The sequence below is a fragment of the Phoenix dactylifera genome, chromosome 5 (genome assembly GCF_051530095.1).
Source record: "Phoenix dactylifera cultivar Ajwa chromosome 5, Ajwa_hap1_PhDact_Kaust_v1.1, whole genome shotgun sequence".
NCBI classification, from domain to species: domain Eukaryota; kingdom Viridiplantae; phylum Streptophyta; class Magnoliopsida; order Arecales; family Arecaceae; genus Phoenix; species Phoenix dactylifera.
In genome coordinates, this window is record NC_143194.1 from 9656342 (window position 1) to 9671566 (window position 15225).

A 15225-nucleotide genomic window follows, 5' to 3' on the forward strand; every position below is an offset into this window, starting at 1 on the left:
AACAGAGCTCCATCCTTTTTTTCATCTTCCATTCCAATTTGAATAGGGCTCTATATATCTTTTTTTTATATCATCTCCTACTACAACACTTATATCTGAGCCGATCAAGTAGACTAGGCCAATTTCTTATTAGATGGGTTGGGTGCTACATAATTAGTATTAATTAAGTTGATATCGATACGGAATAAATTAGCAAATTAAATATTCCGGGGAATTTTTCATCTATACTATTTTTAGTATTAAATTAGTTAAGCTTTTCTTGCATGAGTGTCGCTGTATCCAGAGCCTCCTCACATGTGCAAGTGTTCTCTGACTAAATATAATAGTTAAAATTTTTATAGCCATCATGATATATTCAACATTAAGATATCAACTCTTGAATACTTGCAAAGAATCTCTTAATAAATCCATGCCATGAAAACCATATTAAGGCTAAACATAAAACTTTTTTATAGCGTGTCAGTTTTAATATGATATGTTCTCACATTTCTAGACACTGTTTTTAGGGTGTGCAAATATTATGACATTAGGAATAATAGGAATATCATAATGTAGAATCATGTGTACAAATTTTTATGGTAGAAAACAAATATTAACAATATGAAAGTGCATCCTACAATTTTCTAGTGAACATACTTCTCGTTTTGGTGAAAAGGATTAGTGCAGTTCACAACCAAGAAGATTATTCCCCGACAAAAATTATAGATCTTGAAATAATTTGTTTTATGAGATTAATGAAATCAAGGTATTGTTAGTAAGGCATTATGACAATAAGATCAATCTATGCACACGGCCCTACTCTTTTCTTGTACAATTGCAATAGCTATGATTGAGCTTTTATTAAAGACTTTTCATGACCCATATCTTGAGTGAAGGTAAGGAATCCTATTCCCTTAAATACATTTATTTACGCAAGCCACTTCTCTAAATAGAAATAAAACTCTCTGTTGAGCAACTGTGCGCACATTTTTTTTTGTGAGCTGGATCATCATATTGTTCTACAATGAATACATCCAAAAAGATAGAAAAGAGAAAGAGAGGAGAGGTGGTGAGGACATATAGTTATTATACATACAGCCACCAGAATGCTGCACAACATACGAGGCGACCCAATCAGCAATCTCATTTGCCTCTCAGTAAATATGGGTGACCTCAGAGGCTACACAAGCAGTTCCTCAACAAGTTGTGGATATCCTGCAATAGTGAGTGCTCATCGCCTAACCTGGCATGGCTTAGGATCCACCTAATTACTTTGCCCAGTCCCCTTTCAGGTGAATTCAATCCATCCTCACGGTGAGCCTCGCAAGGGTAATATTCTCTCATACAGCTTTGAGCTCAACTTTAGAAACAGAAACAGCGTAGACCCGACTATCTCCTGCCGCACATTCTGAGAGTCAGTACTCAGTAGTGTACATTTTTTAAGAGGAAGATACTCTCTTGCACTTTTACAACGGCACCATAAACATAAACATGCACTGAATAATAAAAGCAAGATGTCTGAATGACCGAAACAAAAGAGAATCCCAATGTCCCATTGGAAAGATTGAAAGACAATGAAACCAGCAAATCCATGCATATGAACTGATGTCCAATCTATGAGCTAGCAGCTACTAAGATCTTAGCAAACAAAAAGGATGTGTGGTTGCAAAAAGGAAACCTCGGGTTAATTGGTAAGTGAGGGCATCAATCAATGGGTCAATCATGCTTGTGGTGGGCTACAAAAAAAAAGCATGTGGATGCAAGTCTGATCTGCTTTTAACCCCTTTCCAAAGCTTGCTAAGCCTCCCTTAAGCTCCCAAGTAAGCAAATACTTCTTTCTAAAAACACCCCCTCCAATCAAGTCCCTTTTACAAAACATAAAGTCTCAAAAATGTTTGAAACAAATGGTGGGATTCCTGGCCTTGGGAGGCCGAAGCTCATCCACATTTTACTTTGTGCACCTCTCTCTCTCTCTCTCTCTCTCCCTCTCTCTCTCTCTCTCTCACACACACACACTAACACACAGAGAGAGAGAGAGTGGCCCATTTCTGCACTCAACTGGTTTCTTTTGCTTTCTGGGTCTTTCTCTAATTTGCCAGCCCTTCCCTCCCGAATCTCCAACAGCAATAATAGCTCGGTCTCATAACAGAAAAATAAAGCTCACCACCTTCAGGACCGAGTTCCTAAAATCTCTCGGTGCTATCCCTTTCAGCACAAGAGAGAGAAAGGGAGTTGAATTATGGAAGAGTACTCTTTCCACACCTCGAAATTAAACCCTTTTATTTGTTTGAAATTTGATTGCATGCGTTTGAGAGCACATGGAAAGAGATGTTCGCCGATTTGAGCTGCAGAACTGCAAATCACAAGAATTTTGATATTACCACTCTTCCAATGATGCCTTTTTCAGGTACCATCCATCACGAAGTGTCTCCTGTGCCACTCCATGAAGTGACAAGATAAAGTCAAGTCAAGTTTTTATTCTCTCCACTCTTCTCATACATGCACAGTCTCTCTCTGCATCTGTCTCTCCTCAAGGAGCTTTAGGCCTAGAGATAAGAACACGGAAGAAACCAGATACTACTGTTTGAGCCCTTTTTCTTCCAGCACAGGTGAAAGAAAACGAACAAAAAAAAGAAAAGCTTCCCATGTTCCCATCGGGCACCATGTCCAACTGCACCTCCATGTCTGAAGAAGCCAGTGTTTCTTCTGATACCAGAGCCCATGACTACAATAATAGTTTGAGCTCTCTGTGCGCACCCATATCTCCTCCGTATCGCCAACAACAGCAACAAGAGCCACAACCAAAGGCTAAGAAGAAGAGAAGCCAGCCTGGGAACCCAGGTAGGAAGGATCTCCTCCAATTTTTCTTTTAATTTATTCATATAAAAAGATAAATTCTCGCGAAAGAAGGGAAAAAAATAAAGAATATGGTTGTTTTTATGATCTAATTTTATTGATGTCGGATTTTCTCACAAAACCATTTTGTTGGTGTTGGCTATAGACCCAGATGCTGAAGTGATTGCTTTGTCCCCAAAGACCCTGATGGCTACCAATAGATTTGTGTGTGAGATATGTAACAAGGGTTTTCAGAGGGATCAGAACCTCCAGCTCCACAGGAGGGGCCACAACCTGCCATGGAAGCTGAGGCAGAAGAGCAGCAAGGAAGGGGTGAGGAAGAGGGTGTATGTGTGCCCAGAGGCATCCTGTATCCACCACCACCCTTCCAGGGCCCTTGGGGACCTCACAGGGATCAAGAAGCACTACAGTAGGAAGCATGGGGAGAAGAAGTGGAAGTGTGAGAAGTGCTCCAAGAGATATGCTGTGCACTCTGACTGGAAGGCCCATGTGAAGACCTGTGGGACAAGGGAGTATAGATGTGATTGTGGTGCCCTCTTCTCTAGGTTGGTGATCTTCTCTTTCAAGTTTTCTGGAGGTAACTCATTTATTATTTAGTATAGTAATAATCATGGAAGTAGGTGAATCTCTTTTCTTCCTTTTCTTCTCCTCCATATATTCCTCACCTCCTGGTTTCCCTACTTGTTTGGTTACTCCTAGAATTACATACTTGGATTTTCATGCGAGGTAATTTCATTGCAAGCCTAGTATGGACCTATTTTATCAATATATGTGTGTGTGTGTTGTTGAGATCTTTAGGTTGGATCCTACAATAATATTATTGATATCGAATTCCGGGGGCACATATATGAACTTGTTGATCTCGTCAAAGCAAACTAAGGTGTAGATTTCGTACGTGTGATTTCTACCTAGGGTTTGATAACGAGAATTCCATGATTTCTAGCTAATTATATGAAGATTATCTCCATCAAAATTCAAAGGGAAAAGAGACGAGGACCTTCATTGGGCTGCAAGGGATTTCAGATGCGAATTAAGACATCCCTTCTGTGTCTTTACCTTCTTCTTGCATGCTGTTTTTGCTTCATTCTTCGTGATTTCTTGATCTGGAACTAGATATTTTATATAATTGTTATAAGAGTATTTCTTTTCATGCATTATCTAATAATATTCGGCACTACAAAGAGAAGATCACTGCATGAAATTTTTAGCCAATCACATGGGACACATCTTAAACTTAGAGTTCGATGCGTCCCATTGTCTTCCTTTACTTTTATTTACTGTTCGTTTGGATTCAGAAAAGAGATTTCTAGTGGAATTCATGCTCAAATGGAAGTCCTTTTTTTCTCAATGTAATGTTCATTATTGATGTGGGGCAACGAACCTACGAGAAGAACCGCATGTGACTTATCTGAAACGTAATTGATTGCATCGACAGATTATAGAATCGCCACTGTACATAGTTGTCAGTTCATGATTGTTCTTAAGCTGACAAAACTCTTCATTGCCATGTGAGGGGATGGGACGAGAGAGAGAGAGAGAGAGAGAGAGACAAGGTCAATATCAAAGTCTTCCTTAAAATCAATTATAGAGATTGTGTTGGTAATGCAAGACAAAAGCTGGAAACAAAAGCAAAACACCATAGGGAAGGAAGATATTATATCATTGGATGTATCTACTGTTATAAGATTTTATCCCACGCCCATTTCGTTGTCCTCTTGCATTTGTACTGAAAACTGAAGTAATAAAAACCTGGAATGGTACCTCTTCTCTTTTCCTTATCTATTTTTGGGCATCAATTAAATGTGATATTGATTAAAATCCTCCTTTAACTACCGTGGTAAACAAAACTTAGAGCTACATGCACCTCTAAATTATGTTTAAAAAATGATATATAAGATGATCCAAGAAGTAAAAAGTGAGAAGGTCAAGAATGTGTTTCTTCGGTTAATTTTGTTTTTTTTTTATTAATGTAAAGGACCTTCTCTATTCAGCTATCGAGGTGGAATTCAAAATGAAGCAATCCCTTCTTCATTAGTTAAAATCTCTCTCTCTCTCTTTCTCTTATAACTGAGAACTTTTTCCTAACATCTTCCAAGAATGTCTTCTTCTCTTTCTCCATATATAAACCCCTTTTCCTTTTTCTTAACCCCTCCTACGCCCTCTCATTTGTATCCCATCTCATCTCCCATGCATGACACCTCCTTTTATTGATCTTTCCAACTATGTATACCATCTCCATCAACATGTAATAAAGAAAGTAATAAAACCTACTCTTTTATTCTTCGTCGCCCTTTCTTATCCTCCCTATGATTGTGATTTTCTTTATCTAGTATCATTTGCATCATCCTCCACTTTCTTTCCAAAGCTTTTCAAGCTCAAAATGTAAAGGTCCTCCATATTCATTTTTATTATTCTATTTCATTGTCCATATCTTCTTTTGCAGGAAGGACAGCTTCATCACCCATAGAGCCTTTTGTGATGCCTTGGCAGAGGAGAGTGCAAGACTCATGGCCACCAACACCGATGCCACCAAGATGACTACTTCGATCTCCCCTCCACTCCTCAACCCTCCTCTCTTCCTCCCCTTCTCCTCTTGGGACTCCCTCCCAAACCCTAACCCTAACTTGAACACTAGTACTCCATATCAACTCAAGCCTGAGAACACCCTACCCTCCCTCCCCCACCCTTATTACCTCCACCACCTCCCCACCGCCACCTCCCCCTACCTGTCGGCCACTTCCCTCCTCCAAAGAGCCTCCACCATGGGCCCCACAACCACCACCACGACTACCGGCTCCGCCACCATCTCCACCGCCGCCGGCGGCCAGATGGGCAGCTCGATGTTCGACGCTGGGCATCCGTCCGCATGGCAGAGGAGCGACGGCCCGACCAGGGACTTCCTCGGGGTGGTGGCCAGCGAGACCGGCGAGGAGGAGCTGCTCTCCCTAACCGGAGCCCTCGGCCTGGATCTGGTGACCGCCGCCTCCTGCGACCGCGGTGACCACGCCAAGCACTTGGCCGGGTTCCCTCCGGTCCCCGGGACGTGGGGTGACCGTCGAGCTCATTCCTATGCCCCTCGTTTTGGGGAGGAGTATCCAGGATGATGCCACCCGCCCAGAATTCATCTCTTTTCTTTTGTGAATTTTATTCTACTCTACTTTTTAAGTTTATATATTGCTAGAACCAATGGAAGGCATATCGTGAAATATCGTATGAATTTTATTATTTGATTTTTATAAGTTTTTCTCTGGATAATTATGGAACAATGGTGGCTTGGTATTTGCTTTGTAGAATGGGTGTCAAAGTTTTGTGAAAGCAGTTTTGGCTTGTTCGGCAGTGGTCCAATGCTCGTACTCGCACATTAAGAAATTGAACCGTGCTACTACCATGCCTGCGCGCATTATGTTTACCCTATGTAGGACCAAACAGCTCGAGCGTATTTTCGAGCACGGATCTTCTGCACCGCGCAGTTGGCACCGTAAATATTCGAGAGCTTGCATCAGGCCTTCAAAGAAGGTGGCCTTACGTATCAGCATGTACTCCTTTGATGGATACTGAGGGTGGCCATTTAATGCTGCACAAAAGTCTATGGTCCAACCACAAAGGATCTTAAACCATTATCAAAACCATGTGAACATTGTTAAAATATTTACAGAAGAAAAAAAAAAACTCTATTTTACCATATTTGTTATACCCCGGGAGTTATATATATTCATATACAAATTTTATCTAAAAAAATAATATAGGCTAATAATGATCACGTTAACAAGATAAAATATTATGGTTGATACATATTATTATGTAATCTCTAAAATCACTTTAACAAGATCATACTGACAAAAAAAATAATATAAATTGATACAAGATTATGCTTATAAAAACAATATTATAGGTGATGCAGATTATTATGCGATCTTTAAAAGTATGCTAATATCCTCCTTCAAACTCAAGATGGTATTATAGGTGCCAACTTGAGTTTGGAAACTACATCACGAATGTACCTAGAGACTAATTTACTAGATCAACAGCTGAAGTAGCAGCTCAGAAACTGACGTGATAGACTGGAAGCTGACATAGCAGCTCAGAGATTGACATAGTGGTAGATCAAGAGCTAACGTGGCAGCACAAAACCTGATGTAGTAGAACATGAGCTATTATAGTAGCTTAAAAATTGATATAGCAAATTAGGAGTTGACATAATAACGTAGAAATTGATATCGCAGACTAATGTGTTAAACTGATGTGACAACATAGAATTTGATATGGCATAACAAAAGCTGGCATAACAACTTATAAATCGATGCAACAAATCAAAAGCTAACGCAGCAAACTACTGCATTTAGCAATGCTGACATAGCTAAATGATTTGGTAGACCAATTCATCTACTAATATTACTGACTAACATAGCAAACAAGTACCCGTCGATATATCAGATTGATGTGAGAGATTGACGTGTCTGCTGATATGGCTGATTGACTTGTCTGACAATGTAGCAGCGAGAAGATGCATAGAAAATAGCAATCACAATGAGAACAAAGCTCAGAGAGAAGGCAACCAAAGATCGACGATTCTTGTAGACGGAGGCACCATGAAAGAGAAGCAAGAGATCTCGAACTAGATGGTGAAGGAGCCAGAGAAAGCAAATAAAATCAAATATGGAGAGAAAGGGCTGAGCGACGATGAGGAGAGACGACTGAATATCTATAGCTGAGAAGAAAAGTGGTGGAGAGGAGCTGCGGATCTATATAAAAGAAAAGATCTTCAAGTATTAATCTATCAGAAATAGATGATATGTAGATCTACTATAAAATATGAGATTTTTGAATATTGATTTACTAGAAAATAGAGGATCTGTAGGAAAACAGAGAATTTGTGATCTACAAAAAAATAGAGGATCTTTGAGTGTTGATTCATCCGAGAACATAAAATGATAGATCAGCAATAGGAATTTTCAAAGTTTCCAGATATGCAAACGACGGTCGCAACAAGGACGAAAGAGATGGTGGTGGTAGATTAGGTGATCGGTTGCTCTGATACTATGTTAAAATATTTGCAGAAGAAGAAAAAAAACTCTAAACTATGCAGTTTGATTTAATCAAAATCAATTCTTGTTTTGCCTAATAAGTTTTGGATGAAAAGAGAAAGAGAGAGAGAGAGAAAAAAAGTAATTTTATTTCTCTGTTTCATCACATTCGATATATCTTAGGAGTTATATATACTCGTGTATAGACTTCTTATAAGAAAAATAATATAGACTGATATATTATCACACTAACAAAAAAAAATTATGGATGATACAGGTTGTTATGTGATTCCTAAAATTACTCTAACAAGATCATGCTAATAAAAAAAATATATAAATTGATACAGGATCGCACAAAAAAAATATTATGGATGATGCAGGTTATTACGTGATCTCTAAAATTATACTAACAAATATAAAGCATGTGAAAGCATGTTATCAACAAAGACCTAGATCTACTCTTTGGCATATCTCTGTTGAAAACTTTCTCTTTCTCTAGAGGTCCGCATTTTAAACTTGAGCAGTGACACATTGTCACCATGTTGCTCAATAGAAAGAAAAAGTTGATCAGGATAACATGGGAGATCACAGAAATGTTGCTCAAAATAACATAGCCATGTGTTCAAAAAATAAAAATTTATTTTAAACTTTTCATACCTTGGTTTGATTATTATCTAAGGATCAATTTATGGCGATGTCTCGCTTTAAGTCCTAAGGGTACAATATAAACTAACATATTGTTTATTACATATTTATATATACTAGCATGCAAGAATGTGCAAGGCACGTCTACTAAAATATTAAAAATAGATAAGTACAAAATAAATAATAAAAATATTAAAAAAATAAATAATATTAAAGAAGTATAAAATAAGATTTAATAGAAGATAGGGATTGGAGGTGGATAAGCCTATGGTAGAGGAAGATAGAGAAAAAGAGCAAGTAAGTTAGTAAATAGATAGAGAGGTTAGTTGGGATAGAGATAAAAGAAATTTTATTCACTCAAAAGATTTCATTGGATGCAGAATTTAGAATCAAAATTTTTAATTAGTTATCAACTTTTTTCAAAATAATCCATGGTGATGGTTGTGATATAACAAAACTATTTTTATGAAATAAATAATATTTCATTCATGGGCAAATTCGGCAAACCCAATAAACTATTTTTATGAAACAAATAATATTTTATTCATGGTGATTTTGTTTTTCTGTTGTATCAGTTGTTTTATAAAGCCCTTGAATAAATACATTCAGTTGCATCTACCATCAATATATCCTCAGGATAATTTGGTAAATCCAAAAAAGTATCCCACAACTTAGATCCCCTATGATTCAGTACTGATTTTTAAAATAGTATAGATATTGCACATATTTTATGCTAGTTTTCTGGTTGATTGTTCCCTATCTTATAAATAAGTTACACTCCTTATTAATTTTCGAATTATCATTTGTTTGTAGTGCTTGTGATTTTTAAAAGATATTTGACATCGATGATTTCATGCTTTTTTCTAAATGAAGGATAGAGCATAAGCTATTATGAAAATTATACCTTTTTAGGAAAAGAATGGTTCCATGAATATTTCAATAAAAATAACTTGTTTATAAATTAGTTTCCTTCACGTTGATCCTTGTCTTGTAAATAAGCTAGGGAACTAAGATAAACGTCCATCAAGGCTGGGAATCAAAAAGTAAATTTTTGATAAAGAGGTCCGGATCATTAAATACAATTGAAACAATGGTCAAAAAGTAATTTTCTTTTCTTTTTTTTGTCGATGGATATTTTTCTTTCTTTCCCTTTCTTTTCTAAGGAGGGTGGGGTGCATCCGTATATTCTCCTCCAACCAAAAGAGGATTGCCAAGGAGATTGATAATCTGATCATTTACTTGCAACCATGAGCCATTGGATTGGATTCATCAAAATTGATAGGGTAATCTCATATATATTGAATCACATTTTGATACTGCTGAATTGAGGTCTTGCGATTATCATCTTATAATGACAGACTGACAGATCAATTTGGATATTTCCAAAATTCTGCAATAAAATGTGTTCAGTTTTTTCACTCTACCTTCAACAAAATCAGATCATGTAGCCCTCATAGGTTTAAATTCCAAATTTAATCCCTTGCATGTAAACTAGACTCCTTACCCACAAAAAAGAGAGAAAGATTTTTTTTTTCAAAAAAAATGTATATTAGACTAGGATTCAAATCCATTTGGGATCATATTTATTGGCATGCTCTGAGCCTGAAATTGTTTCATGGAAAATGCTCAATTAACTCAACAAAATGCAATCTAAAGTATAATTTCTACTTTAAAGCCAAGAGCTGTGGACCTTGAAGTCTTCGATGACCAGGGAAAAGATAAGGAGGCCGGCAGGGCCAAAAGGTTTCACCGATGGTCGCGCCAAGCACAGTTCTGAAACATCAGGGTAATTTGGAAAAGAGAAAGTAATTGAGTAAAGAGGAGTTACAGAGATGTCAACGCGTGAGCAAAAGATGTCCTGAGAGATAAACTTAGCCTACGGAATCCTCACGTCCTTTTCCTCTCTTTGCTTTCTTAAATTCCGTGCATTGTATTGGGATTGGGAGGGAGATCCGCCATAAAACTACTAGTCCTGCTTTCATGGTTATATATTTTTTCTCTTACCACCTTATGCAGTGGCTGCACTAGAAAACTACTAATACATACATAATTAATGTCTTTTATTACTGATCCATTTGAAAATTGTTTAATCCTCCTAGAAATTTTTTTTTCAAAAAAAAAAAGAAAGCATACAATAAATAAAAGAAAATAAAGAAACAAATTAAACAAATCAAGAGCTAGACCGAGAGCTAGTAGCGTGTTTTTTTTTTAGCTAGTGGTATAATTTTTTTTTTCTTTGTAATTATGTTAAGAGCTAGACCGAGAGCTAGATAATATTTCATTGTACATTAAACAATCAAGAAAGTATGAAGTGTTCAAAAGAATATAAACAATTTCTAATTATATGAAAGTTTAGAGAAATATGTATACAGTAGAAATTTGCTGGAGGTAAAGAAATAAAGGATGCTTGAGCAGTATTTTTCATTTTCCTTTTTTCTTTTACCAGGAGGGTTGTGAAGTTATAAGTTTGAGCTTAAGGTGTATACAGTAATTACAAAATATGCTATTTATAATTTAATTACAGTGAACACAAAAAAAAAAATTAATCAATTAAATAAGTGGCACATATATACATGCTTTCATATTGCTTTTCTTTTCTTAATGAACCTGTGTCAACTAGATAACTTTTAGCTGACAACTTTTTGATGCATTTAGTACAGAATTAGTGGTGCAGTCGGAATAATACATCTTTTTAAAGGGGGGTGGGGCTAAATTCATGCTATGTAGTGACCACACCACATGGGCTGGAAGAACCGTTGGCGTAGATCTCACCCTTTTGTAAAGGAAAAGAAAGCTTAATTCCGAATATTCACACACAAGCACAGAGAGAGAGAGAGAGAGAGAGAGAGAGAGAGAGAGAGTATTCCAGCTTCTAGGGATTATCTAAAGAGGTTAGTGCAAGTGTTGCATGGGATATCCTCAACCAGCTTTTAAAAAGTTGGTGGGGAGGTGTACATGCATGTGAGTTGCAGCAGTGACGAGTCCATTACAAACCATTTGCCTGCCGGAAAAGGCTGCTCAGCCTTTCCCTTTTCTTCCTACTTTATTCCTTTACCTCTCACAAGATGACAAAACGAAAAGCTCTCTCCTCCCCCTCTTGGTGCTTGAGCTACGATCCTCTTAATCTTTGCACCGTATAGAACTGTTGAGTATTCATAGCCGCCATCAAAAAGATAAATGATCGTCAAACAAGACATATCTTATATGATGTATAAGATTATCTTATTTAATGATCGTTCATCTTTTAATGACAGCTACCGAATGCTCATAAATGATCCGTATTTATTGCACTTCTGACCCTAGAATTTTTACCTTGCTTCCAAGACATCATTATTCAATTTACCCATATCCCCACAATGAAGACCTTTTAAATGAGCGCACAAAAGATACATAGCATATTGGTTTTCTTAGCGATGTATTAATTAATTGTGACAACCAATATTTAAAGCAAATTTTTCAATTGGAACCATATCACCTAGTATATTTTTAATAAACAAATATATATGATTAATCAAAGATCAAATTATCCTAATTGTTTAATTACTTTATGTTTTGGACATAAATACCTTATAGGTAAGTTTGTCCGACAGGGATAACATGTACATTCCTCTCAACAATTTACTTTAGAGGCAGGTTACCATGGATCTTGAGCATCACTTGTTTACAAGTGTTCGCAGCAGGATTTGATGTTTGATGTTGAAAGGAACCATATAAATGTAGGAGAAGGAAGCAGCATCAAGATTCAAGATAGTGATGCAGCTCTGTCAAAGAGATACAAAACCAAGTGTCCACTCAGTCTGAAGTTTGAATTCAGAAACGATGGCTCAAAGCTGTGAACATAGAATTGAGAAATGATGGCTGTGGTCCAAGGCTCCATAGTTGCTTTGTGGACTGCACATTCATCCCACAACTTGAAATGCGTGAAGGATCGCAAACCAAGGGCGTGCTCTCCTTGATATCTGTGAAAATTGGTCAGCTCCAAAGGTTGCTGAAAAGGACAGCGTGGGTACCGTAGCCCCACCTGATCCCTCTCTCATATCTAAAGTTCATTGTGATTCAGAGCAAAGCTACCAATATAAATAACATGAATTCAAACCAAAGATCACTATATCTCATTAGATGTGTAACAGCAGCAAACATCTTCTGTGATTCAAGAAAAATCAGAAGGTAGTTTTAGAAGACTAATAAAATTATTACCAATTCACTATTTTTTTCAGCAGGGCCACCTTGTAAGCCAAAGAAAGCAGCAAGAGAGCCAATGTGATTGCGGAGAACATGCTAGTAATCAAAGCAAAGCCCCATCTGAATTATGTTTCATGAGTATCAGCTGTGATAACAGTAGCCTGCTGTAATTCCATCAAAAGCATTAACCAACGGATCATTTTAAGTTCTAAAGATACCTGCTAAACTGCAGCTATATGGAAAAATCATTATCATTTTAAATTTTAACATTAATGATCGAGATCATTCATGAAAAACAGCAATCTTTATATGTAGAAGTAACAGAACTGCATTTAGGACAATAATGTAGAGCAATATATCATACTAATATTCACCTATATGCAGGATAGGATGCTTTTGAGAGTATTTGGTTCCAAATACTTCTTAATGGAAAACAATGCAGAGCCTCTCGAAATGGAAAAAAAAACAGCACTGTTGATCATTATCCGGGATGTATAGAAAGCTAAAAAATATTTAAGTTGGATCTCTTTTGCTAGCATGTCTAGCCATGAAAAATAAATGATAGCAATATAGCTAGTTAGCAAAAACACAGCATAGACTTTTTGACTTGCACTTCAAACCATTGAACTTGATCTAAATATTTAAAATATATATAGATTAAAATTTACTTATTTTATATGCTTCTAAGCTATAGCGCAAATTAAAACATAATATCATGTTATTGAAATTATCAAATTTATCTTACTTTGATGCATTAGCAAAGGGCCTTGAGAATTCATGATTTTTGGTTTCTAGTCGTTTTATATATTATATATCATGATCAATTTTATCAATTTTCTTTTTAAGAAACCATTCATTATTTGGCTCTAAATGCTTCCAAATGAAAACCAATAAAGGGCCTCTTAAAATGAAACCAGCAATATTGATCATGATTTAAGATATAAAAAATGGCTAGATCCAAAAACTACGAATTTTTGAAATCTTTTACTCCTACTATATCATGTTTTAGTTTGATCAATAGTTTAGAAATATAAAAATTAGCTAAGATTTATTATATATATAATTTAATATATTTTAGCTAAAATACCAATGGCAGCTAAAATTTCCTCCAACAAAAAAAGCTTGATATTTTTGGTCTTTAGCCATAAACAAGAGGCCAACATACCAGCTAAGGTCGCAATTTGTATGGAGTCTCATAAAAGATGCAAAGACCTCCAAAAGCTGGTGCAATAGTGGGGGAAAATAATTGCAGGCTTCTCTTAATAGATCTTTTGTTCGTAGAACTGGTCATACAATTTTTGGTCTTGGATCACAAAGAAAATATGTATTTACCTTGTAAATTAATCAATCATCAATCAAGCAGTAAAAATTTGTCCAATGATTAATAATTCATGTTTTGGTTAGTTAAGTGAAATGGTAATCAAGATAAAACACACATGGCATCAACATTAGATGTGCTATGACTTCTAGTATTAAATATTATGAACACAATTACAAGTGAAGATGCATAGTATTTGAAGATGATGAGAAGCAATTTGAATACAAAAGTCAAGCCAACAAGAAGAAACTCCGATAGGATTATTTACCAAAAGTAATTGGAGGAGTGTGTGTGGAAGAGACTTTACTAAATAGGCTCCACAACTTTATAAATATTGGTAAATATCCATAACTCTTAACCTTCATAGAGGCAAGATCTGAACTCTAGTGTGACACAACCACCAAGAGACTTTATTACCTTGGTAAATTAGCATTTTCCTCATATCTAAATAGTTGTTTAGAGGAGAGAATACTAGACATCTATTTAAGAAGGTGAACTAAAAATACAAGGAGACAAACCTCGCTCGACGAGTATTGAGATGTCACCTTGACTCATTCTATTGTAATTCAAACATTTGAAATTACTATTGTAACTTAATATTGTTGTAACTAGGGCTAATATATCTTGACTGGCACATTTTATACTTGATTAAATCTCTTCATGTATATATTCGTGAAGTTCAAGAAGATTATACTCAACTTCTACATGGTCATACCAAAATTAGCAAGATAAGATATCCAAAGACTAATTGTTGCTTGTCCCATGGACATGCATGAACTAAATTTTCCAATCAATGACCTCTTGAGTTGGTATCTGGACCTAATAATGGTTGAAATTTGAAATAATTTTATCTCGATCTCCACGAGGTAACTTGTATCAAATAGGCAATTTTTTCTGAAGTTTAAAACCAAATATGGAACCAAGTACAACAAATGCAGATCTCATCATATCTTCCTCCACCAAGTTGTACGATCCATTGATGCTTTAATTATGAACAAATTCAATGACAGAAATCAATAAATGGATCAATAAACCATTCTTGAGTGAATCTACTATATATATCTAAAATAGATACTTTGCTTGTCTAGAGCTCTCTATTCATCATGTGGATACCAATATTAATGATGCAAATATTAATCAATTTGGCCATCATTAAAATTTGTTGCCTAATATAACGGATATTAATGACACTGGTATTGATGTGCTGCCATCACTAAAGTT

General features: G+C 36.1%; 1 protein-coding gene across 1 annotated transcript; it reads left to right on the forward strand.

The window, feature by feature from the left end:
* Positions 1-1786: 1786 nt before the first annotated feature.
* Positions 1787-6074, forward strand: LOC103724136 (protein indeterminate-domain 7-like). The gene is made up of 4 exons (XM_008815303.6): positions 1787-2226; positions 2387-2820; positions 2981-3380; positions 5279-6074. Exons 2-4 carry the CDS (start codon positions 2625-2627, stop codon positions 5937-5939), a joined length of 1257 nt encoding a protein of 418 aa, XP_008813525.3. The 5' UTR covers positions 1787-2226; positions 2387-2624; the 3' UTR covers positions 5940-6074.
* The last annotated feature ends 9151 nt before the right edge of the window (positions 6075-15225 follow it).

Bases quoted from the DNA above. Each gene is read 5' to 3' on its own strand.
- LOC103724136 (XM_008815303.6), top strand. From the start codon at position 2,625: ATGTTCCCATCGGGCACCATGTCCAACTGCACCTCCATGTCTGAAGAA. The intron at 2,821-2,980 runs GTAGGAAGGATC...TGTTGGCTATAG, and splicing joins AAGCCAGCCTGGGAACCCAG to ACCCAGATGCTGAAGTGATT. The intron at 3,381-5,278 runs GTTGGTGATCTT...CTTCTTTTGCAG, and splicing joins TGTGGTGCCCTCTTCTCTAG to GAAGGACAGCTTCATCACCC.